The following is a 27,194-nucleotide window of genomic DNA, read 5'->3' on the forward strand; positions in this document are numbered from 1 at the left end:
TTCGCAGTTCTCCTGCTGTTAATTTCCTAACCCTTAAATATGACTGGTTAAGGAGATACTCTGTTGGTTGACGTGTTCACTCTGGTCTGAGATGCCATGTTTCCCTCACTATGCTGTTATCAGCTTGCACTTTCAGAAACTTAGTGGGCAGAACATTTTGTGCTGAAGAGTGCAAGGGAAAGTGCAACTAACTGCAGATGCCATTAGATGCCCTACTGCAGCAAAATCTGGCCCAAATATCCCACTGGACTGCCAGTCTAGATTACAGCCCATAGTAGGCCTTGAACCCATAACCTTATGACTTGGGCACATGCTGCCAATTGAGTCAAGCTGGCATGCACAAAAGGGGCAGTTATTTTGAAGGTCTGGTTACCAAAAGTCTTAGTGAACCTGCAGACCAAACTGTTTTAATCTTGTGTTCTAACAAATAATTATTCAATCCTTTATAATGACAGATGCAACACAATCTCTGTTGCACTCAGTACTATATATGGTGGTAGCTCAGAAGCTAGTACAGCTGTTGGTATGAGTACACTAATGTATTGTGTTTAAATTATCCATGGCAGGATATTTAAGCTTTCTTTGATTTAAAAAAAAACAGCACACACCCAGTTGTCAGATTTATTTTTATTGAGGATTAGAGATGTTTTGCTCTGGTCACTCAATACATTCATAAAGTATGTGTGCGAGAGCACTACACACAAGAACCAAAGGATTCCACCCCCACTATCTCTAACCTCAGAGGGATTCGGATCAATCTCAAACCAAGTACTCATCATATCTGATTACATCAAAGAGTTTGTGGTACCTCAGCCAATATTGCCACAGATTTCTCAATTTTCTGCTGCATTAATATTCACATGAAGTACATCACCAGCTATGCCCAGAATACTTGACCTAACAATAGTTTTCATCTATCCAGCCTCCGCAGCTGGCCAGAAGTGTTATAGCCCCTTGTGTTCTCCTGGCCCTTTCAAATAATTTACTGTTGTCCCTCTTTGAAGTTTTCTGGACAAGCTGGAAAGAAAATCAACCCTTTCAAAACAATGAGTGCTTAAACTCCTTCGATCTTTTGGCATTGTTCTACATTGACCTGAGCTGTTATTCATGGTGAAACCGGGGAAGCTTATACAGTACCTTCAGTGTTCAGGAAAAGGCATGTTCAGTAACACCCTATTGGTTGTGCTTGGACTTTGGCATACTGTACTTGTAATGATTCAGGAAACCTGATGTTCTTTTGGTGCATTTAGTGAACCATAAGCAAATATATTAAGCATTCTATGCAATGATCATTTGTCAATGATTCTTAATGGACTTTCCCATTCTGCACAATACTTCTATATCTTGCTGTCAAGTTTATTTTGATGTATAACATATTGCAGAGGGCTGGTACCAAACAGTGTAGAACCACATGCTAGCTAAGGCCACATTTGCGTAAAATTTCAATTTGAGCTTTTGCTCTTTTCAAATGCCAATCGTAGTGCTTCTACTTTCATTTCCTTTCTGTATGCTTGGCTGTTGCTCCCCCTCCCCCCCCAAAAAACATTTGGGATGAATCGGTAGAGGGGATGATGGGGTGGATTTCATTTTACTTTATTAAGGCAAGTATAGAAGAAATAAAGATTGAGTAACTAGTTACAGTAAAAACTAAGTTCAATGAATAGTGTTGCCTTAAATTTCATTGACCCCTGCAAGTGAAAAAGTCCACAAGCTGGTTGGCTTTGAGAACAGAAAATATTTACCTGTCTATGATTATCTAATATAACCTAATCTTTTATAAAGACTTGAGTAGTTTGAAACTGAAGTCCTACATAATGAACAATGAATGTAATCTTCAGTTGCGGGGAGGGGGGTGGGGGTGGGGGCTGGAAAATTAATCTGCCATTAAAGCTGTACCAAGTAGAACAAATGAAGCACTGTCTAGAACACTTCCACTTGCATGCATGATTTTCCCTTGGTTTGTTTTTCAGTGAGGGTAGCAAGCTGAGTGGGTATGTGACAAAAAAAAAAACTCATCTTTTGTCCTTGGCTCATTTCTCCTAACAGGTGGTTTTTCAAATAGAAGTGACTAAAGGCTGCACATCACTAATCTAATGTATTAATCCGTAGTCAAATTGCATACTGTTGGCCGTAATGAGAAAATGCCCTTAATATGCAAATATTTCAGTTTGCAATCATGTTTATCCATGCACAAGGAAGAGTTTGAGACCAGCCAGCTTTCAACCCCAACTGTGATTGACAACTTTAACTGAAGCATTTTTGATACAACTGACCTGTGAAGGAGTTGATTGACAGTTCCTTAACCAGGCCAATAGATGTATGATACGTCAGTTCAAGATTTCATTTCCCATCAATGGACCAAGGTGGTAGACAATCCCACATTGTTACATAGACGGCCAAGAGTTCAATACCTCTTTTATACCTAATAGAGGTATAAAAGTATCATATTTATAGTTATGGCAGTAGTGGTATACAGTCAGGAAGGAGTTGCCCTGGGAGTCCTCAACATCGAAGTCTCATGGCATCAGGTCAAACATGGACAAGGAAACCTCCTGATTACCACCTACCACTGTCCATCAGCTGATGAATCCGTACTCCATGTTGAATACCACTTGGAAGAAGCACCGAGGGTGGTAAGGGCGCAGAACGTACGCTGGGTGGGAGACTTCAATCAATGTCCATCACCAAGAGTGGCTCGGTAGCACCACTACTGATCGAGCTGGCAGAGTCCTAAAGGACATAGCTGCTAGTCTCAGTCTGCGGCAGGTGGTGAGGGAACCAAGAGGGAAAAACATACTTGATCTTGTCCTCAAACTGCCTGCCGCAGATGCATCTGTCCATGACAGTATTTGTAGGAGTGACCACCGCACAGTCCTTGTGGAGACGAAGTCCTGCCTTTACATTGAGGATACCCTCCACTGTGCTAAAATGGGATAGATTTCCAACAAATCTAGCAATGCAAAACTGGGCATTGGTGAGGCGCTGTAGGCCATCAGCAGCAGAATTGTACTCAACCACCATCAGTAACCTCATGGCTCAGCATATCCCCCACTCTATTACCATCAAGCTGGGAGACCAACCCTGGTTCTAAGAAGAGTGCAAGAGGGCATGTCAGGAGCAGCACCAGGCATACCTCAAAATGAGGTGTCAACCTGGTGAAGCTACAACCCAGGACTACCTGTGTGCCAAACTGCATAAGCAGAATGCGATAGACAGAGCTAAGCGATCCCATAACCAATGGAGCAGATCTAAGCTCCGCAGTCCTGCCACATCCAGCTGTGAATGGTGGTGGACAATTAAACAACTGATTGGAGGAGGTGGCTCCACAAATGGGGAGCCCAGCACATCAGTGCAAAAGATTGCAACAATCTTCAGCCAGAAGTGCCAAATTGATGCTCCATCTCAGCCTCAAGTCCCCAGTATCTCAGATGCCAGACTTCAGCCAATTCGATTCACACCATGTGATACCAAAAAACGACTGAAGGCACTGGAGACTGCAAAGGCTATGGGCCCTGACAACATTCTGGCAATAGTACTGAAGACCTGTGCTCTAGAACTTGCCACACCTCTAGCCAAGCTGTTTCAGTACAGCTACAACACTGGCATCTACCCAGCAATGTGGAAAATTGCCCAGATACGCCCTGTACACAAAAAGCAGGACAAGTCCAACATGGCCAATTACCACCCTATCAGTCTACACTCAATCAGTAAAGTGATGGAAGGTGTCATCGACAGTGCTATCAAGAGGCATTTGCTTAGCAGTAACCTGCTCAGTGACACTCTGTTTGGGTTCCGCCAGGGCCACTCAGCTCCTGACCTCATTCCAGCCTTGGTTCAAACATGGACAGAAGAGCTGAAGAAGAGGTGAGGTGAGAATGACTGCCCTAGACATTAAGGCAGCATTTGACAGAGTATGGCATCAAGGAGCCCTAGCAAAACTGAAGTCAATGGGAATCAGGGGAAAACTCTTCACTGGTTGGAGTCATACCTAGCAAAAAGGAAGATGGTTGTAGTTTTTGGAGGTCAATCATCTCAGCTCCAGGACATGACTGCAGGAGTTCCTCAGTGTAGTGTTCTAGGCCCAACCACCTTCAGCTGCTTCATCAATGACCTTCCTTTAATCATAAGGTCAGAAGTGGGGATGTTCGCTGATGATTGCACAATGTTCAGCACTATTCCCGACTCCTCAGGTACCGAAGCAGTCTGAGTAGAAATGCAGCAAGAGCTGGACAATATCCAGGCTTGGGCTGATAAGTGGCAAGCAACATTCGCTCCACACAAGTGCCAGGCAATGACCATCTCCAACAAGAGAGAATCTAACCATCTCCCCATGACATTCAATGGCATTACAATTGCTGACTCCCCCACTATCATCCTGGGGGTTAACATTGACCAGAAAATGAACTGGAGTCGCCATATAAATACCATGGCTACAAGAGCAAGCCAGAGGCTAGGAATCCTGCAGTGAGTAACTCACCTCCTGACTCCCAGAGCCTGTCCACCTTCTCAAGAGCAATTAGAGATGGGCAATAAATGCTGGTCTAGCCAGCAACGCACACATCTCAAATGAATAAAAAAAGCCAATGTTTATTTTTGCTACTGCAATTACTTTTAATAAACTTGTCAGTGATACTTCTTCCATTACCTGAAGAAATAGGATGAGGAGTTGAGGTTTATAGAGACAACGGTTCCAGTCCTGCTCAATATTACGCATATTAGGTGAAAGTTAGATTCACACAAAATGGTCGTTCACATTGAGTACGAAAGTACTATCTGATGAGCATACAGAAATCTTAATGGGCTACAGCCGATCATATTACGAAGGACTCTCCTGTGACTTTTGCCACCCAATGTTTACTGATCTTTACAAGAGAACTGTCCCACTGGTTTATGCCAAATTAGTTTCTCTCACCCAGGGCAGATTTGGAGATGTTACGATAGCAATAGGAGGGCGAGGGAAAAGAGCTAGAGTTTCTCCTCCTAATCACTATTCGATGATCATGGTGTGAAAAGCGTGAGGACATGAAGTTCGGTTGCAATGTACCAGTTACCTTTTGGGTCTTTGCTATGCAGTTTTCTCTAGATTTCCACTGTCTTGGCACACTTACGAGGCTGCTGCCACTTATGCAAATCACTCCCTTTAGGAACAAGAGGCAGCAGTATCCACACCATTTCCAGGTGTATTTTTCCTCATGGTATTCAAGAATAAGTCACAAAATTCAGAGACTCACTGGGAATTTTTATTACACTGAATGAGAAAATTAAAACATTTGTGAACAAAAAAGTCATTTATAAATAACAAACCTTGCAACTAATCAAGTATCATAGATATGCCATTATATTTACTGCTCAACACTGCAGATGTGTATATACAGAACTCAAATGTTTAAATACCCCTGATGACTGCATTAAATTAAAGCTGCTATTTACATTGTTTTTGAACATAGGTCATCGTAATCTATCACAATTACTTGAAACAGCACAAGAGTTCTCCTAGCGTACATCTGTACTGTGACTGGGCTTGTAACTGAATTTGGATAAATTTTCAACAGATTATATTTTCAACAGATTACTCTATAGACATTCATAGAGAGGGAACGTTTTAGAGTTTGGTTTGTAGCAGAAAAACTACACGCAAATGAAAGATGCCATATGCTCACTGGGCCAGTCTCCACCGCTGAAATGAAGGACCAAGGAGAGATCAGCATTTGACAGTCATCTATAGATCAGTCTTATTCTGATGGAAACTTGCATTTCGGTCACACCTCACATAAAACCACTGGGAAATCCACATGGATTCGCGGATGGTCCAATTTAACCATCCCCTGTAAAAACAAACATAGATCAGTCAATTGGGGAGCTGAAAATCAAGTTTTCAGCCTATGTTTCTAGATTGTTCAACACATTGCTACCAATTCTACCATATTCAGTTTTGTACCAACCACTTTGTGACGTTAAGTCAAAATTATAAACTGCTCCAACCACTAACACCTGTAACCATGCACAGCTTAAACTGCCTTAATTAGATAGTTTTTTCAAAGAGCTGGCGCAGGTACAATGGGCCAAATGACCCCTCCTGTGCTGTATGATGTGTGTCTCAGCCCATGTTTGGAAATGTTAGGGATAGGCAACAAATGTTGTTGGCCTTCTCAGCAACACCCACATCCTGTGAACAAAAGAAAAATCACTGCCGGTGATTTGAGCACTTCATGCAAGTACAAAACTCTACAGATATTCCGGTGACAACAGGGTGCCTGAGGGTGGTGTGGGACACACAAACCACTTGCAGGGCTGCACCAGATCAAAATCAAAGAAAGCTATTTCTGTGACTGACCTTGCATACTTTGATTACTACCGTGGAAACAGGAAGGAACAGAAACATGCTTCAGATGTTGAGGAATGTTCCCCTTTAAGATCTGTCCTATCTAGCTCTTTCTACATTATCATTTTCACTTTTAGCTAAACTGATAAATACTTTCACTAGAAGAATGCAACATAGAAGCTCACTGAATTATTTTTGGACGATTCAAAATATGAAAAAATAGCCCCAACTGGGTCTCCACCCAAAACATGAATCTTTCAGAAACTGGTGGATTTCTAGTATTTTAACTTTTTAATTGCAGTCCTCAGTCCAACCACTGGTCGTTACCGAATTAGCTTGGAAGTAGATCGGTCTTGCAAGATATTGGTCAAGTGCTCTCATTTCTGAGCAGTGGCCAATGACTTCTGCTTAAAGTTCATGAGAAGACAGATAGGTGAAGGGCCCGCATTGGAATCAGCCTGCTAGCACTCACTGTCCAGGTTGCACATGACAAACAGGAGAGTACTATTACCACTTGTGGAATTATACCCCAAGACAAGTCACAGCATGAGAGACGGGCACCATGGCAGGAAGAATGCATATTGGTTGGAACTGGCGTGCAGACATCAGTACTTTGGAGTTTAGAATAAGAGGTGATCTTATTGAAAAATAAGATCCTGAGGGGACTTGATAGGGTGGATACTAAGATGCTTCCTCTTATGGAAGACACTAGAACTAGGGAACAGTTTAAAAATAAGAGGTCTCCCTTTTAAGACAGATGAGGAGAAATTTTTTTGAGGGTTGTTAGTCTGTGGAATTCTCTTACCCAGAAAAGATTGGAGGCTGGGCCATTGAATTTATTCAAGGCAGAGTTAGATAGATTGTTGATAGACAAGGGAGTCACCAGTTATGGGGGTGCAGACAGGAAAGTGGAGTTGAGACCACAATCAGATCAGCCCTGATCTTATTGAATGGTAGAGCAGGCTCGAAGGGCAGAATGGCCCACTCCTGTTCCTATGTTCCTTTGCCTACAGCTACAGCGGACTCTCAAAGCTTATTTATTTCATGTAGCTTCAGAATTCTGAGCAGATAGAGACTAAGTAATTCAAACTACCCAATCTACATGACTAAAGACAGCTCAGGGATGAAAATTTCCATTGAACACCACAAGAAACCCAACACAATGACATGAAACTGTCTAGAAAAAGTCCTGGCATTTGCAGAGTTCTACTTCACTTTCTCTCCTCCTCCCAAGTTGTCACTGAGCCTTCCCTTATACAGTTCCATGGTCCAGCAGCATTCCAGTACCTCACTCAAATGGCCATATCTCATGCGAGGCCCAGCCAGGATTTTATTGGTCTCTTCGACCACAGGGTGGGTGGGTGGGGGGGGGGGGGGGGCGGTTGGAGAACGAGGGACATCTCAGCTATGCCCAATCACACAATATGCACTCAATAGCAAGGATCATCAGACAGAAGGCATGAATCAACTTTACAGCAAAGGATTCTGTTTATCTCAATGCAGCTGTCTAAAGAAGCTGTCTACAGTCATTGCCCCTCTCCATGCCCTTTTAAATAGATTGTGTCTCTACCACTGCTTTTGATATGGCAATCCACACCCTAACAACCTATGCAAAATGGTCTAGCTGTTCCCTTTGTTCTAGTTACTGACCCATCAGGCAATGAAGAGTTTCTCCTTAATTACCTGGTCAAACCCTCTCAATCTTGCACATCTTTACAAATTTTCTCTTAACCACTGCTCGAGTAAAAAGGGAACTTGTTTATCCAAGATCTCCTCAAACTCTCATCCCTAAGATCTCACTGAATCCCCTTTGCAGCTTCCTGATGGCCTTCACATTCTTCTAGTAGAAACTGCAGCCTTGGCTGTTTTTGTTTCTGGCTAGTCAGAGCCTGACTACCACTACAGGTTAGAATAGCTAACTCAGCACATACAAGGCATCGGAACTGGAGAAAAACTTACTACATGTGCAAGGAGTTGTTGTTGGTTCAGTACTCTCCAGGGCATTGCATTCTCAGTAAGTCTACAGGAGAGCTCAAGTTCCAATTCCTAACTGTTTTGCAAACTGTTGCAATCCTATCAAATTCAAAAAAACTGAAAAGAGCCAGTCTCCCTCTCCTTTAGGCCAATTTTAGTGCTCCAAATGCAAAACTGTCAAGACTGAACAGCTCACGAACAGATTACTTCTATTGAAGATGGAAGACAATAACTGGGCATCACTATCTGCATTAAATGGAAAACAGTGAGCTGAAGATGTGCAAATAAGCAATTCTCTTTTATCCCCCTTCACCCTCTCAAAATGCAAATAGGTTGAAAAGATTAGTGCTAGCTGGCCTCAGTTAATAGCACTCTCGTGAATCAGGACGTCATGGGTTAAGGATCACACAGCAGGAAGGCAGCACATGATCTAGGTAGATACTCCACTGTCATACTGAGAATGTCCAACGATTGTGAAATGCTACTTGCACAGTTGCTATATAATAAATCACTACACTCAATTAGGTTGAAGGAATTTGAGGCATTTCAACACAGACTATATAAATACATCAGTTCTTTATTTAGATTGGAGTGGAGCCAGTCCTCCTTTGCCTCAACAAAAAGGATATCCAAATTGCAGAGCCTGTCTCTCGCTCTCTCTCACCTGAGGTATTAAATTTTTATGAATTCTTTTCAGTTTTGCTTTTTTCCTTCCATTCTTTGTGACAAATGTTTCTTCATAGAATTCATGAGCCAAATCGCCATCCTCATCATAGTACATCGAGCTGCAAGGGCAAAAAAAAAATCTTAGCTAAGCTGTGAACAAATATGTAGCACCTCTGCAGCTACATGTTATTAGATGAACATTTGTTATATGACCTACAGCTGAAAATCCCAAACTCCCCATCTGTATTCAAAATGATCTCCTTTTAAATTAAAAAATGCTGCTATTGTTGGGTCTAATGCCTATGAAAGTACCTTTGTACCAAGAATGGCAAGGTCGTTAGGCAATTATGTGCAGCACCTAGATATGTACCATGACTACGAAAATGAAAAGTCCTGTCCAGATTGGATTCAATATGTACACGTTAGGAAGTTTGCAACCAGAGAAAAGTATTAAGAGGAACTGATCCTGCTTCAAGGTTTGGTGACTACTTCTGAAGTACTACTGTCAATATACTATAGTTCCTGGGCTGAATTCCGAAGCTAATTGATGTCCTGATCCCCTGGGAATATTACCTATACTGAGTGCATGTACTTGACACCAGATGAGAACGGGATCAGGCTTGCCTGTGACACTCTCCACAGTTGGACAGCCTGGAACATGCACAATCTAGCCTCACATGAAGAATGGCCATTTTGGCAATGGCTGCCAGCATTCATGGAACTATGACCATCATATCATGGGAGTCAGCGCCTTTAGGAGGGAAAAAATATGCATAACATTTAAGTAAAAGTATTCCTAAATACATATAGATGTAAAAAACCCAATAGTCAGATTCTCCAGGATTGCATGTCATGGGTCATGTCATACTTGAATTAGTTCATACATTCAGGATTACCTTTTTTGATATACATATTCCTTCTCCATTTATAGCTGAAGTCAAATGTGAGATCGGTGTTTAGATAAAAGTTATTCTAAAATACGAGTAAATTGAGTTTATATTTACTGCTCCTACAGCTGTGCAGCAAAGTTAAGTTTGTCTCTGCAGCACAGATATAAGTGGACTACGAGTCACTGAGCAAGTGACTGAATAATTAACTGAAATACACGTGACTGATAAAGGTAAACTATCCCTCTTCATCCGTCTCGATCAGTCTTCAGCCTTTTGACATGGTCAACTGTACCACCCTCCAACGCCTCTCCATCGTCGTGGGACTGCACTCGCCTGGTTCCATTCTTATCTAACCATAGTTAGAGAATCACCTGCAATGGCTTCTCTTACCACTCCGCACTGTCACCTCTGGTCTTCTTTGGCCGCCTTGTCTCGGAGACAATGGGTAAGCGCCTGGAGGTGGTCAGTGGTTTGTGGAGCAGCGCCTGGAGTGGGTATAAAGGCCAATACTAGAGTGACTGACTCTTCCACAGGTGCTGCAGATAAAATTGGTTGTTAGGGCTGTTACACAGTTGGCTCTCTCCTTGCGCTCGTCTTTTTTCCTGCCAACTAAGTCTCTTCGACTCGCCACACTTTAGCCCCGCCTTTATGGCTGCCCGCCAGCAACTGACACCTCTGGTGTCTCCCAAGGATCTATCCTTGGTCCGCTCTTATTTTTCATCTACACGCTGCCCTTCTGGGACATCATCCGAAAACACGTCAGTTTCCATATATACGCCGACGACACCCAGCTGTACTTTATCACCACCTCTCCCAACTCTTGCACTCTCTAAACTGTCAGACTGCTTGTCTGATATCCAGTACGGGAGGAGTAGAAATTTCCTCCAATTAAATATCGGGAAGACCAATTGTCTTCAGCCCCCAGCACTGACTCCATCCCTGTCCCTGGCAACTTTGAGGCTGGACCAGATTGTTCACAACCTTGGTGTCATATTTGACCCTATGATGAGCTTCCAACCACACATCTGCACCATCACCAAGACTACTATTTTGTAACATTGGCAGACTCTGCTCCTGAAACCTTCATCCGTGCCTTTGTTACCTTTAGACTTGATTATTTCAATGCACCTCTAGCCAGCCTCCCATGTTCTACCCTTCGTAAATTTGAAGTCATCTGAAATTCTGCTGCTCGTGTCCTAAGTGGCACCAAGTCCCTTTCACTTATCACCCCTGTGCTCACTGACCTACACTGGCTCCCAGTTAAGGAACATCTGAATTTTAAAATTCTGATCCCCGTTTTCAAATCTTATGACCTCACCCCTTTCTCGCTCTAATCTCCTCCAGTCCCTCAACCCTCAGACATCTGCACTCCTCTAGTTCTGGCCTCAAGCATCCCTGATTTATCCACCATTAGTGACCATGCCTTCAGATGCCTGGGCCCTAAATTCTGGAATTCTCTTCACCCCTCTGCCCATTTTCCATATTTTGTTTTATTTTCTTTTCTTTCTTTTGGGCCTCCTTATCTCGAGAGACAATGGATACGCGCCTGGAGGTAGTCAGTGGTTTGTGAAGCAGCGCCTGGAGTGGCTATAAAGGCCAATTCTAGAGTGACAGGCTCTTCCACAGGTGCGGCAGAGAAATTTGTTTGTCGGGGCTGTTGCACAGTTGGCTCTCCCCTTGTGCCTCTCTTTTTTCCTGCCAACTACCAAGTCTCTTCGACTCGCCACATTTTAGCCCTGTCTTTATGGCTGCCCGCCGGCTCTGGCAAACACTGGCAACTGACTCCCACGACTTGTGATCAATGTCACAGGATTTCATGTCGCGTTTGCAGACGTCTTTAAAGCGGAGACGTGGACGGCCAGTGGGTCTGATACCAGTGGCGACCTCGCTGTACAATGTGTCTTTGGGGATCCTGCCATCTTCCATGCGGCTCACATGGCCAAGCCATCTCAAGCGCCGCTGACTCAGTAGTGTGTGCAAGCTGGGGATGTTGGCCGCCTCGAGGACTTCTGTGTTGGAGATACGGTCCTGCCACCTGATGCCAAGTATTCTCCGGAGGCAGCGAAGATGGAATGAATTGAGACGTCGCTCTTGGCTGGCATACGTTGTCCAGGCCTCGCTGCCATAGAGCAAGGTACTGAGGACACAGGCCTGATACACTCGGACTTTTGTGTTCCATGTCAGTGTGCCATTTTCCCACACTCTCTTGGCCAGTCTGGACATAGCAGTGGAAGTCTTTCCCATGCGCTTGTTGATTTCTGCATCTAGAGACAGGTTACTGGTGATAGTTGAGCCTAGGTAGGTGAACTCTTGAACCACTTCCAGAGCGTGGTCGCCAATATTGATGGATGGAGCATTTCTGACGTCCTGCCCCATGATGTTCGTTTTCTTGAGGCTGATGGTTTAGGCCAAGTTCATTGCAGGCAGCCGCAAACCTGTCGATGAGACTCTGCAGGCACTCTTCAGTGTGAGATGTTAAAGCAGCATCGTCAGCAAAGAGGAGTTCACTGATGAGGACTTTCCATACTTTGGACTTCGCTCTTAGACGGGCAAGGTTGAACAACCTGCCCCCTGATCTTGTGTGGAGGAAAATTCCTTCTTCCTGCAAAGCACCTTGGGATGTTTACTCGCACTTAAGGCAGCATATAAATACAAGTTGGTGCCGTGCAAGTAAACAGAACTCTCAATATTGAGGTCACACGTCAGTATTGTGACCTCTGTTACGACTCAATTTCACCAAATTCAAATTTTAAAGTCCCAGTTGTGAACGCTGCCCTGGACACACATGATTTTAATACACTTAGAGGATGTTCCCTGAAAGCGGGAATAACCTCAGACAGCACCACACAGGTTAGCCATTCAGACTTAGACAAGAGGCAAGTTAAATGCAGAATGGTTAGTTGTTTTGCACATATCCCAAAAAACCATCCGTCAGCACTGTCTGGTCATTTAGGATGCATCGTGGCACTGCCAAATCTCAAAATTGTGCCTTGTTTTTGAAGGGAGACGTCAGAAGTCAGTCAACTAAGGCAAAGGGGAAAGTACAAAGCAAGAAAGTATAAGGCAGGATTAGGCAAGCCTATCTTTCCATGTTAAATAATCACAAAAATGCACAAGTTCATTTTTGTAACTGTATGCGGAATTAACTGTACCAAGTGACTTGCAGCACACTTGGTGCGCTACATATTTTGACTACTGTGGAATAACGCAATGTACAAACTGAACCAAACTCATTTAGTGTTGATCTCTACAAAAGCAGAATCATTTGAGACATGAATATCAGATCTGACCCAGATCACTGTTACACCCCTGTGCCCTAGTACTACTGAGTCAGCTTCCATGAAAAGAGCAGGCAACTAGACCACTTAAGGGAATAACTGACACCAGTGAACTTAAATAGCACATCCAGCATGGAAGACACAAGGATGTCAAAATTTCACTTCCATACTTCAGGAGCAATTTGGTTAAAGTTTTAAGAACATAGGAACCGGAGTAGGCCATTCAGCCCATTAAGCCTGCTCCGCTATTCAATTAGATCATAGCTGATCTACCTCAACACCACTTTCCCGCGCTACCTACAAATCTCTCGAAAACATTTGTCTCCAGAAATCAATCTATTGATTTCTGTCTCGAACATGCTCAGTGGTTGAGCTTCTACAGCCCTCTGGCATAGAGAATTCCCAAGCTTCACCACCCTCAATGAAGAAATTCCTCCTCATCTCAGTCTTAAAAGTCCTACCTCTTAGAGATTATGTCCCCTGGTTCTCGACTCACCAGCTGTCTCACCCTGTAAGAATTTTGTAAGTTTCAATGAGATGACCTCTCATTCTTCGAAACTCTAGAGAATACAGGCCCAGTTTCCTCAATCTCTCTTCATAAGACAATCCTGCCATCCCAGGGATTAGTCTGGTGAACCACTGTTGCACTCCCTTTAAGGCAAGTACATCCTCCTTTAGATAACGAGACCAAAACTGTACACAATACTCCAGGTGTGGTCTCACCAAGGCTCTATAGAAGTGCAGCAACACATCTTTACTTCTGTACTCAAATCCCCTTGCGATGAAGGTTGATATATCATTTGCCTTCCCAATTGCTTGCTGCACCTGTATATTAGCTTTGTGACTCATGAACAAGGACACCCAGGTCCTTTGACACCAACACTTCCCAAACACTCAGAATTTTTCTTAAATGCTGTCTTTCTATTTTTTTCTACCAAAGTGGATAACCTCACACTTATTTACATTATATTCCATCTGCCATGTTCTTGCCCATTCACATCCTGTCCAAATCCTCGAAGCCTCCTTGCAGCTTCCTTATAACTTACATTCCCACCTAGTTTTGTGTCATCAGCAAATTTGGAAATATTACAATTGTTCCCCACATCCAAATCATTTATATAGATTGTGAACAGCTGTGGCCCTAGCATTGATCCTTGCAGTACCCCACTAGTAAAAGCCAGCCATCCTGAAAATAACCCACTATTCCTATTCTCTGCTTTGTGTTAACCAATTCTCTATCCATACTAGTATTTTACCCCCAATCCCATGTACTCTAATTTTGTTTACTAACAGCCTGTGTGGGACCTAATCAAAAGCCTTCTGAAAATCCAAATACACCACATCCACTGGTTCTCCTTTATCTATGCTACAAGTATCAAAACACTCCAACAGGTTTGTCAAACGTGATTTCCCTTTCTTTAATCCATTTTGACACTGCCCAATTTAACTATTATTTTCTAAGTGTCCAGTTATCACATCCTTTATAATAGATGCTAACATTTTTCCTACTGACATCAAACTAACAAGTCTGTAGTTCTCCATTCTCCCTCCCTTCTTAAACAGTGAGGTTACATTTGCTACTTTCCAATCTGTAGGAACATTTCCAGAATCTATAGAATTTTGAAAGATAACCACCAATGCATCCACTTCCTCTATAGCCAGCTCTTTCAATACTCTGGGACATAGCTCATCTGGTCCAGGGGATTTATCAACTTCCAATACAGTTAACTTAAGTACTACCTCTTTATTAATACTAATTTCTTTCAGTTCCTCATTTTCACAAGTCCCCTGGTTCCCTAGTATTTCTGGGAGGTTTTCTGTATCTTCCATGAAGACAGTAATTGTTTAGTTTCTCAGCCATTTCCCTGTTCTCCACTATAAATTCTCCTGTCTCCACCTGTAATGTGCTCACATTTGTCCTAGCTAATCTTTTCCTCTTCACATAACTAAAGCTTTTACAGTCCGCTTTTATGTTTCTCACTAGCTTGCGTTCATATTCTCTTTTTCTCTATCAGTTTCTTGGTTATCCTTTGCTGGATTCCAAATTTCTCCCAATCCTCAGGCTTACCATTTTTTCTGGCAACCTTATAAGCCACTTCCCTTGATCTAATGCAATCTTTAACTTCTTTGGTTAGCCACAGTTGATTCACCTTTCCTATTGGGGGTTTGTGCCTTAGAGGAATATACATCTGCTACAGACCATGCAGTACTTCTTTAAATACTAACCATTGTCTCTTTGCTGTCAAATCTTCTGGTGTATTTTCCCAATCTACCATAGTCAACTTGTCCCTCACACCTTTATAGTTCCCCTTGTTCAGATTTAAGACCCTAGTTTCAGAATAAACTATATCACATTCAAACTTAATGTGAAATTCTAGCATATTATGGTCACTATTTCCGAAAGGCTCCTTTACAACAAGGTTATTAGCCCACTCATTACATATTAAATCTAAAATAGCCCAATTTGTATGTTGGTTCTTCAACGTACTGCTCCAGAAAACCATCTCGTACACAGTCCAAGAATTCATCCTCCACAACATTAGTGCTCACTAGGTTTACCGTCTAAATGTAAACACAAGTCACCCTTTATTACTGTATTACCCACAATTTCCTGATTTAACCGTGCCCAACATTACCACTACTGTTTGGCCTATAAACCAATGTCTGTTGCCCCTTTGCTGTTTCTTAGCGCCACCCAAATGGATTCCATATCTTGATCCTTCGTTCTAAGATCCTCTCACTAATGTACTAATCTCTTCCCTTAAAAGCGCTATCTCACCTCCTTTTCCTTTATCCTTTCTAAATGAATATTCTTCAGTTCCCAATCTTGGTTACCCTGTAGCCATGTCTCTAATGGCAATTAAATCATATCCATTTACCTCAATTTGTGCATTAAAATCAACCTGGTTTCAAATGCTGCGTGCTCTTAATTCTACCTTAACATTGTTTCGCATTCTGGTCCTATTTGATGCTTGCCTTTGCTTTGTCGGTCTAATTTTGCTTTCTACTTGCTGTTAGCAGTTTTTGTTGCCCAACAATCTGAGCTCCCTCTAAGGTTACCACCCCCCTGACAATCTAGTTTAAACCTTCCCCAACAGCCTGGCAGATCTCCCTGCAAGGATATTCGTCCCAGTCCTGCTAGGATGCAACCCGCCTATCTTGTACAGGTCTCAACTGTCCCAGAACCGGTTCAAATGCCTCAAATCTGATGCCCTCCCTCCTATACCAGTTCTCCAGCCACGTGTTCAATCGCTCAATTCCCCTACTCTTGTGCTCACTAGCATGTTGGACTGGGAGCAATCCTGAGCTTTTGCAGTCCTGCTTTTTAATCTCCTTCCTAGCTCCCTAAAATCTGCTTCCACAACCTCATCCCCCTTCCTATCTATGTCGTTGGTACCAACGAGGACCACTACCTCTGGCTGTGCACCCTTCCTAAGAAGAATGCCCTGTAGCCGCTCCGTGACATACTTGACCCTGGTACCAGGGAGGCAACATACTATCCTGGAGTCATGTCTACGGCCACAGAATAGCCTGTCTGTTCTAATAAATCCCCTATCATTACTGCTCTTCCACTCTTCTTCCTCCCCTCCTATACATCTGAGCCAGCTGTGCCACAAACTTGGCTCGTACTGTTAAACTCCAGAAAGTTTGTTACAGAAGGATAAGGCTAGAGTCTATATTTACTCAGTTTCACATTTATCACGCAGACTAAAAGGATTACAAACATGTAGCTCTTCACACAAATCCCTCGCCCAGTCCCAGTGAGTGACTGCTTTTAAGTGCTCAACTAAAACCCCAATTAACTCCCTTCACCTGCATATAATCACACAATTAACAGATTCCCTTCTTTTACCATACAACTTAGATTAACATGCTCAAAGAATATTTCAAAATAAATCAAAAATTAAATTGATGCCCCTCATCCAACACCAATTTCTTTGCACTCTCATTTCTCTGCGAAACAATCAGATAGCTGACGACTTGCATCTACCCATTTAAGTTTGGAGATTTCCTTTCTCTCCAGCATTTGTTTCAATCTAGCGAGGTCAATATGTAGTCTTTTGTCACTCACTTTTTGTAGGGTGTACATTGTGCCACAAAGAACAATTATCCACACAATGGGTATCCTAACTTCAGGATGTCCCTTGTTTAGAATTTCACCCAAAATATTTGACAAATAGAACCCCATGTCCACTGCCTCCACAAGACCCAGTGTTTCTGCAGCCAATGTGCTTTTAACAACCCATTTTATTTTCTTAGCCTCCCAAGCTAAAGGACATTTTCCATTATCATCCATCAGAAATATTATGAAGCCAGCTGCACTTGACTACCCATCAGCAACATTAGCATGTGAAGCATCACTAAAAATTATTAGCTTCATGTTCTTTGGGTCACCTAAGGATGGGAACTTAAGTACACATTTCTCCAGATTTAGTTTGTTCAACGTTTTATTTGCCCTTAAAACACTCAACTTTTGGATGTTTCATTATTGTGCTCAACTCCAGCACATCAAAGCTAACATCAGGCCTAGTCTGAGAGCCCAATCAGTTTAATTGATCCATCAAGCTTAGCAACTGCACAATTTCTGCTTTAGTTAGATCATCTTTGCGATGACCTAAGATGATTAAGCAGGATGGGAGTAATACTCTAAATAGGATTGTTGATTCAAACTTATTCCAAACTACTTCTGCTTAATATCTAAACCAATCTATTTAAAGGCCCCACAAGTCTGACTCCCAATCTTTAATTCTGCCTTAATCTTACCATTTCTCAAAATCAGCAGTACCACCCCATAAGAAATCATCAACATGCATCATGAAGATGCCTGGAAGTTTCCCTTTATATCAATATAGCATTGCAGGATCCACTTTTAGTTGAACACAACCAATTTTCAACAAAACAGATCTCACCAAGAAATACCACACCCCTGAAGCATCATTAAGGCCATAGACGCATTTGTTCAGTTTCCATAATTTTCCTTCTGTATCTGCTGCCTCTTTAGGTGGTTTCAGATACACCTCTGAGAAATATCACCTTGCAGAAATGCAGCTTTTATGTCAATGGATCTACATACCTGTGAATATGTGGCTAAATGAGCCAAAAAGATTTCAGATTACTTTTCCAGCTGTGGGAGACTCCACTTTAACATTGATATCCCCCAATCGCTCTTCAAAACCCCTCACAACTAACCTCACTTTAGCCTTATAAGTTCCATTGGGAAGGACTTTTTCAGTACAAATCCATCTGTGACGAGGCCGGCTGTCCCCTATCTGGTACCTCAGAATAGACTCCAAACTCTCTCCAACTCACATGGGCGGCACAGTGGCGCAGCGGTAAGCATCGCAGCCTCACAGCTCCGGTGACCCGGGTTCGGTTCTGGGTACTGCCTGTGGGGCGTTTGCAAGTTCTCCCTGTGACCACGTGGGTTTCCGCCGGGTGCTCCAGTTTCCTCCCACAGCCAAAGACTTGCAGGTTGATAGGTAAATTGGCCATTGTAAATTGCCTCTAGTGTAGGTACGTGGTAGGAGAATGGTGGGGATGTGGTAGGGAATATGGGATTAACGTAGGATTAGTATAAATGGGTGGTTGTTGGTCAGCAGACTCAATGGGCCGAAGGGCCTGTTTCAGTGCTGTATCTCTCCATGACTAATTCCGCATGTTTTGCTTCTTACTAGTTTATTCTCAAGTTTATTGGCAACCACTAAAACTTCATGATTAGGAGGACTTCTGCTTCTAGTTCTATTCCGAGACTGCCCTCTAGCTTTCGTTTCATTGTGTAATATGTTCATACTACAGCCTCTGTTAGCACTTTGATGTCTTTTGGAACTACTGCTAGAAGATCTCCCTTACACTTTATCGGATGCTCTTTCTCCAGTACGTGATCACTTCCTTATGCAAGAGTCACTTCCTGACCCACTATCAAAACTTGAACTGCAAATTCTTACCCTCCACTCTTTCACCCCATTCTGCCAGTCCATGGCTCTGGCTTCTTGGCCATCATCTTGAACATTGAACCACTTTTTAAACTTGCCTGTAGATTTTCCTACACGCCCCACAATTGTCGCATCCCTCTATTTATCACCCCCTCTGGAATATATGGCACCTGAGTACCTACTCGAGACAATTGGCCTTTGGATGCAACAGCTTTTTCCTGAGCATCATGATCGGTTTCATTACTATCCAACTCTTCATCTACCTGTGCCTCAGGACCTTAACCACAAAACACGAGTATTTGAGGTACAAGATGCCTCTGTTCCCTCTACCAGCTGCTCAGATTCTGAGATTTTGTAATCAACCGCGATTAATCGTGAAGAGTGAACCTTAACAGCTTGATTTCCATGCTTGGTAACTACTGTCTTACCATCCCGACAGATTACCTTACCAGGGCCCTTCCATCCCCTATGGCCCTCTCTTTTATAATAGACCAAATCTCCTGAACTAAATTCCATCTCTGATGGCCTTATACAATGCTTCAGAGCTTTGCCTGGATGAAAGCCCATCTCCCTGCATGTAAAGCATTCAAATGTGTAGAAAAAAATGAAACTAACTGTAGTACCTTCTACAGCAGGAGGACTGTCTCACAATACAGAAGGCAACTTAGAATTCCGCCCATAGACCACTTGATAGGGACTATATTCTCCAACCATCTGAAGTGAATTCATCGTATGAACCGTCCATGCCGGGGCAATTGTCAACTTGCAGTTTGGCTGGTCAGCTAAGATTTTATGTAACATTTCATGCACCACTGCGTGATTCTTTTTCATTTCATTGCTGAAAGGACTTTCAGCTGTAGTCATAACCGTAATGTTCATGTTTTCACGCATATCCCTGAACTAGTCATTGGCAAATTCCCCTCCGTCAAACTTAGCTGGTGCCCCAAGCCCAGTCCCTGTCCATTTCTCCAAAATTTTGTCTATAATCACCCGTTTGTCATTATTGTAGAAAGATTAAATCTAGTTGCTAGGTCTATAAAATGTAGAATTAAAATATTCTCGTCTTTGTCCCATACCTTTAAATCCATGGCAACTACCTTGTTAAAGTCATGTGCCAATGGAAGGCTGACAATAGGACATGGTGTCCTCCGATACTTTTTACAAATCTCATCTATCATCCTTGTATACTCTCCGATCACATTTGCATCTTTTAGTCAAGTTTTTCATCTCTGAAAAGGTTGAGCAAATTGCCTGTGCAACTTTAAGACAATTTGCCTTTTAGCTGATGCCATCAATCCTTCTCTAACACTGACTAGGAATACCAGGTTGTGTTAAGGCAATACACTAATGCCCGACTGGTAAATTGCAAATTCACTGGCTTCCCAAAAACAACTGCCTTATCATGCTCCATATCAAGTTTCATCTGTGCCTTTTTCATTGAAGGCTTACTCAAGATTAAAGGTATCTCACTGGAGACTACATCAGTACTGATAAAGTGGCTTACCCCAGCTATTTGACATGGGATGACTACTCTCTTCAGTGACTTTCAATGTGTTATCACCAAACCCAAAGCTGGTCTTACTTATATACTCCTTAATCTTGCGTCAATCCTTACTACTGGGTGAATCCAGATAACACTGTAACCAATCAGTTCCACATATTGTCGATGTACAAGCACTATCCAGTACCGCACAACTGAACGAATCCACCACCAACACATTCATCACAGAACTAAAACTCCTTGGGACTAGTACAATTCCTTCAGATCAGTATCTTCCTCTTCGGCCTCAATTTTCTGCATCAGGTGTTATTTCAAAGACACTGCCCCTCCACTTAGGGCAGTTCAATGCATTTTTAAAAAATGTATCTTTTCTAAAGAGATACAGCACTGAAACAGGCCCTTCGGCCCACCGAGTCTGTGCTGATCAACCACCACCCATTTATACTAACCCTACAGTAATCCCATATTCCCTACCACCTAGCTACTCTAGGGGCAATTTACAAATGCCAATTTACCTATCACCTGCAAGTCTTTGGCTGTGGGAGGAAACCAGAGCACCCGGCGAAAACCCACGCAGTCACAGGGTGAACTTGCAAACTCCGCACAGGCAGTACCCAGAATCGAACCCGGGTTGCTGGAGCTGTGAGACTGCGGTGCTAACCGCTGCGCCGCCCAAATTACGTCAAATTGACCTTTCTGCCTTATATGCTTTACTTCGAGTGGCTAACAATGAGTACTAAGAAATTGTCATTTGTATAATGATACTTTGTGTCACATCTGAAGCACCTATTAACTGTTCCTTGGGCATTCCTGGGATTCATTCGCCTTTAATTGTTGTTCCAACCCGGTCTTCCACTAATATTCAGACCTGCTAGAGGTGCTTTCATCCTCATTCCTCCGGTCTTGAACTCTTCCATTGTACTTGGGCCTGCTTCCAGTACCTGGATTATTTCTAAATCTTGTACACATCGAGTCCTCCATTCTGTCACCACAGCGTGTGCCGCTTGTTCTAACAGGACTGCGGGAAATGACTGCTTCTCCGGGAATTTTTTTTTCTTTTTAAGGCCACGGACATTGGGTCTAACAAGGAGTATTTGTCCAAAAACCGAACCTCAGTTAGAACCAGAAGCCTATCCATATGCGACACCTTTGCACAATCTAGCAATTTAAAAGCTAGCACTGAACCAGGGATTTCCAAATTGAATTTCCTCAATCTTTTATACAGTCTGTTCAAGTCCATGATATATTCCTCCATTGAATAACCATCTGTTTTCCGAAATCTATCCAAGTCAGACCATACCTCATACGTATTCAATAGGTCATCTTTCTTGTAAGATTTCATCCAAAAATGCTAACAGAAGATCCAACCCTTCATCAGCATCCAACTGATGAACATCCAGTTCAGAAAACACTACTTCTGATTTTACTTTTGGTAGGAAGTGACAACGCCAAGGCCATACCTTGTTTCCTTTTTGGTAGAGATATAACCAGTGTTCATTCTACCACAGGTCATATGGTTCAGATTCTGAAAACATCAGAGGGTAATCTTACCCTGACAATTTGCACTTGCTTTCTGCCATATTTTTCACAATGGCCCTTGAGACTTTAGTTTTCTATCCAAATTTTTTTTCCTATTTTCCAACCTTCAGCTTTAGGCAACCATCCTCTGCTAGCAGGTTAAACTCCAGAATGCTTGTTCTGGAAGGATAAGGCTGGAGCCTACATTTACTCAGTTTCACATTTATTGTGCAGACTAAAAGGATTACAAACATGTAGTTCACATAAATCCCTCTCCCAGTCCCAGTGAGTGTCTGCTTTTAAGTGCTCAACTAAAACCCCAAATAACTCCCTTCACCTGCATATAATCACACAATTAACACTGACTGCACTCCTCTAAGGAGCCATTGCCCTCACAAGTATCCAAAACGGAAAAACAATCAGTGAACAGCTCAGGGGACTCCTGCACTACCTGCCTGGTTCTCAGACTGCCTGGCGGTCGCTCATTTCCTATCTGCCTGCATGCTGCTGCATAACATATGGTGTGACCACCTCCCTAAATGCGCTATCCACTTAGTTCTCTGCCTTGCAGATGCACCACAGTGACTCTAGCCTCCGCTCGAGATCTGAAACCCAGAGCTCAAGCTCGTGCAGCTGGTGACAGTTCCTGCAGATAAGTTTGACTAGGACACATGGCGTGTCCATGATTTCCCACGTCACAGGCTGTACATTCCACTCGGCTGAGCTGCCCTGCCGTATTTTAACTTTACAGATTAAGTAGAATAACTTATTAACCAACCAGCTCCTTCTACTGCAAAGAAAGCAAATATCAGATGGTGTAAAAAGTAGTAAAAGAAGGAGCACCTCTTCAACCCTTCAACGAACTCCACACTCACCAAACTCATATCTGCACACTCGGCTTACAACCTGCATTCAGTTTATCAGATTGTCATGCAGGCTCCCACCTGCCAAGAATGAGGCATATTAATTTTGTCATATGAACATTGATTTTAAACTTGCTGGGAAGAGAAGGCCTGTTACAAGGGCTGCCAGAAACTTAGCTAAAAACATTTGAGTACAAACAGACAGTGCTCGTGGAGACAAAAGGACCATTCCCTGACACATTCAACCCACAATGGATTTTGATCACCAGACATTGAAGGCGCAAGGAACAGCATTCCAGAGACTAAGGTGATTCAATTCACAAAAGCCAGGACTGGTTAAACCAGCTGATCACATGACTAACTGGCTGGTCCAGGGTTTTTTGAACTAGCCAGAGTTTTTGAACTCAGAAGAGACTGCTTGCTCTTGGGAGTGAGAAGACCTCTTCTGTCTGCTCCCATCTCTTTCTCACAAGCCTCTGGACCCACTGAGGACACATGAACCCAAAGAGAAAAAAAGTCTCCGACATCGAACAAGGTTTAAGAATACTGGGCCCCAATGAAAAGACTACCTACAATCAAGGATTTTACAGCGAGCTTGAAGAGCAGTAACCAAAGCCATCTTCAGATATTGCCTCAAACTTTTAATAGTTTAATAAACTTCAACTTTTTTTCTTTAAAACCTAAGAAAACCTGTTTGGCTAGTTTCTTTGCCTTATAATTGGAAGTTAGTGAACAAGGATTAACTAAGAGGGAGCTAAGAAAAACAGTGTTTAAAACAAAACCCTGTTACGGTAAGACCAAGTAAAGGCGGAGAAGGAACCCTAGACCCATTTCTCACCAGGTCATCACAAGACGGTGACAAAGGGAGACAGCAGGAAGATTCTTTTCAGTTATGTACAATTTGTTTCAACATATACTCTCAAGGAGGACAAGTAACTGCAAGTTAAATTTCCATACGAGAATTCCAGATCAACTTAATGCCATAATCTACATTGTAGAACTTCAGTCTTCTGCATTCAAGGTGATACAATCCCAACAAAATTTCAGCTGCACCGGTCAATTCAATCTCTGTTCATCTATGCTTATATCATAAGCTTTAATCTATTTTTTCTTTTAAGTGGGTCATCCGTCTTAACAGGTACCATTAATTGACTATTATTGGTGGACTATTCATTTATCACTCAGCAGGAAAACATTCTAAACAGTTTATTTTTAACCTCACTTGAGGTTTACCAGTTTACTTGCACTGTATAACTCTGCAGTCAACAACTCGCCTTTATACAATGCCTTTAACAAAGAAAAATATCCCAAAGCACTTCAGAGTGTGTAATCAGACAAAAATTGATAGCGTCAAAGGAACATACATTTAGGACAGGTGACAAAGGCTTGGTCAAAGAGGAGAGTTGCAGAGAGGGAATTCCAGACTTCAGAGACCAGAAAGCTGGAGGCACAATTGCCAATGATGGGACAAAAGTTGTGGGGGTATGCACAAGAGGCCATAATCGAAGGGCTGAAGGAGTTAAGAGATAGGGATAGGTGAGACCATAAAGAGATTTGAACATAAGGATGAAAATTTTAAAATCGAGGCAGTGGATGGACTAGGAGCCAAAATAGGTCATCAAGCACAATTTTGGATAAGCTTAAGTTTAATGGAAGGTGGAAGATGGGAGTCTGGCCAGGAGAGGATTGGGTCTGTAAGTAACAGAGGCACAGATGAGGGTTTCAGTAGCAGATGGGCACAGGCAGAGATGCACAATGTTAGGGAGGTGAAAATAGACAGTCTTTGTGACAGAGAGGATATAGTGTTGAAAGTTCAACTCAGGGTCAAATAGGACACCAAGGTTGCAAACAGTCTGGTTCAGCATAAGTGGCCAGGGATCGGAGTTTGGGGAGGGGGATGGAACCAGTCTTTGCGGTTGCCAAAGACAAGTCTCATTAAATGCCCTGCGTGCACTACATCAGAGGTCTCCAACCTTTTCTTCAGTGAGAGCTACTTCTCAAATGAAAAATATCACAAGCCACTTAGACATATATTGAAAAAATATGGATAGATAAATGCAAACTAAATATATAGCTATTAAATATGAAATTATAATGTAATTATATGAAGAACTGATCTTAACTTTATTTCAATGTAATACTTGACACTGCATGCAAGCCTGGTTAAGAAATCACCATACTTGCCAATGTCCAGAAGCCCAGCAGCGTCTTCAATGAGTGGCTGGCGCCCGTTTACCAACATCACCTCCCCTGGAATCTACTTACCTTGACAGTCTCACATTGTAAAGTGTTGCGCCTGACTGGGCTCAAAAGTGCTTGGGGTTAAACCCAGCAGCTTTTCCTCTATCTGCACTCCAGCTCAAAATGATGCAACAAAAAAAACCTACTCAAGAGGCCAGGGACCGAATTCTGCGTCCAACACCCACCCCGACACAAACTGGCTGTGTTTCTCGACTCAGTTCTGTGAGCAAGGCCTGCAATAAAACAAAAGCAAAATACTGTGGATGCTGGAAATCTGAAATAAAAGGAGAAAATGTGAGAAATACTTAGGTCAGGCAGCATCTGTGGAGAGAGAAACAGGGTTAATGTTTCAGGTCTGTGATCTTTCATCAGAAACCCCTAAAGCTGCCATGAAAATCTCAACTGGCTCACTAATGTCATTCAGGGAAGAAAACCTGCCAGGGCTATACTTGAACCTATCTGGCGCTATGTTTATTCCGAAGTGGGCAGGCAAGCCACTTTGTAAAGCAATCACGAAGCAGGTAACTCATCACCTCAGGACAAATAGTAACACGCATTAAATATGCCCTCTCCAGCGTCACTGAAGTAAAACAGAACGTTTCTCTTTTCCAGCAATCAATGCATTTCATTGTAATATGCACTGCTAATTTTATCCACACTAATCCAATTTTTAATATTAAAAGAGCGCGCAAAACTGCCACCAGTCCTGCTGGATTAGTAATCAATGTGCTAAAGAACACAAAGCACTAACAAAAGAATAACCAGCGTAAATAACTGATGTTCTAACGCTCTTTGCCCTTTTGCCACTGCTGCATGGAGATTGTGCAAGGATATGTGGACATCATTTTTGATTTAAAAAGTGTACCTGGAACTCAGGTTATAAGACTTCACAGGAAACAGTCGAAACTTTAAGATATTGAATACATTTCAACATAGGGTCTACTATAAGTTGGAATCAGTCTCATCTAAAATATCCTATCATTTCGTATACCTGAACCTGAAGTTTCCAGTTTTAAACTTCCATTCAAAACAGATTCTGTGAATGATTAACAGTGGGGCATGTGGGAAACCTGCACTACAGTAGACCACATCACCTATACCTTCTGCAACTGCATTCTAGGAAATGGCAGTTCTTATAAAGGAAACAGGACATCAATTGCTTTGACAGTTAAGTACTACTTCACTTTAGAACCCTGGTCTGATTATTCTCCAACATTTAGCACAATGTTTCCACCTAATAAAAATGGGAACCTACTAACTATACAGAGGATAACCAAGCCTAACTGCTCAATATATGACTGGACATAAAAGAGTCATATTGGGGGCCCTCAGGTTTCAGGAAAATAATCTTTGCTATTGGTAGTTTAGTGCTTAAAGTTACAGACCAGATAACAGTTTCAGTTCCAAATCTGTGTTGAGTTCGCTGACTTCAGCTCAGGCGTGACTACCCAGAATACCATTCTAGGGAACTGATAAAGTGTCAGGCTGGCCATTCCCGATCACTAGACTGAGAAAATCTTACTGGAAAATGTGGTTATTGGGTGAAACAGGGATCAGGTTCAGTTGCCCTCCATAATCAAATTGCCTGTTCAGATATTACCTCAGTGCATACATTTAGAATGGCCACTGGGGCAGTGTACTGGAGGGCTGCAAAGGCCAGTGAAACCCCACCTCAGCAGGGTCTGTTCTTTCAGAAAAGGAAAAGGAGAAAATTTGCCAAGATTATCTGTCATTCTCTCCCTTCTATTCAAGATCATACCTGCAGTTGTAGTTTTATTTTCTAGTTTTGAATCTCGACATGAAACTGCCATTTGATGGAAATCTAATTGCTGAAACTATAATAAATTACTAAGAATGAATTCTTTGCCAGGGAACAGAAGACAGCAGGCTGATTAAAGGCGCCATCGCTATTCCCAGGTATACCAAAGAACAAATGTTCATTAACTAAGCAAGCAGTGTTCCTTGCAAACATAAACAGATTGCACAATAAACTTCTGTAGGAAAACAA

General features: G+C 42.5%; 1 protein-coding gene across 1 annotated transcript in view; it reads right to left on the reverse strand.

The window, feature by feature from the left end:
* Positions 1-5,218: 5,218 nt before the first annotated feature.
* The window catches only part of tusc2b (tumor suppressor 2, mitochondrial calcium regulator b), a 28,971-nt gene continuing 6,995 nt past the window's right edge, over positions 5,219-27,194 (reverse strand). Inside the window, exons 2-3 of the mRNA XM_068051453.1 lie at positions 8,961-9,081; positions 5,219-5,825 (exon numbers count right to left, since the gene is read on the reverse strand). Coding sequence (XP_067907554.1) covers positions 5,760-5,825; positions 8,961-9,081 — 187 coding nt within the window. The 3' untranslated portion in view covers positions 5,219-5,759. The remainder of the gene's footprint in view (positions 5,826-8,960; positions 9,082-27,194) is intronic.

The sequence above is a fragment of the Heterodontus francisci genome, chromosome 19 (genome assembly GCF_036365525.1).
Source record: "Heterodontus francisci isolate sHetFra1 chromosome 19, sHetFra1.hap1, whole genome shotgun sequence".
NCBI classification, from domain to species: domain Eukaryota; kingdom Metazoa; phylum Chordata; class Chondrichthyes; order Heterodontiformes; family Heterodontidae; genus Heterodontus; species Heterodontus francisci.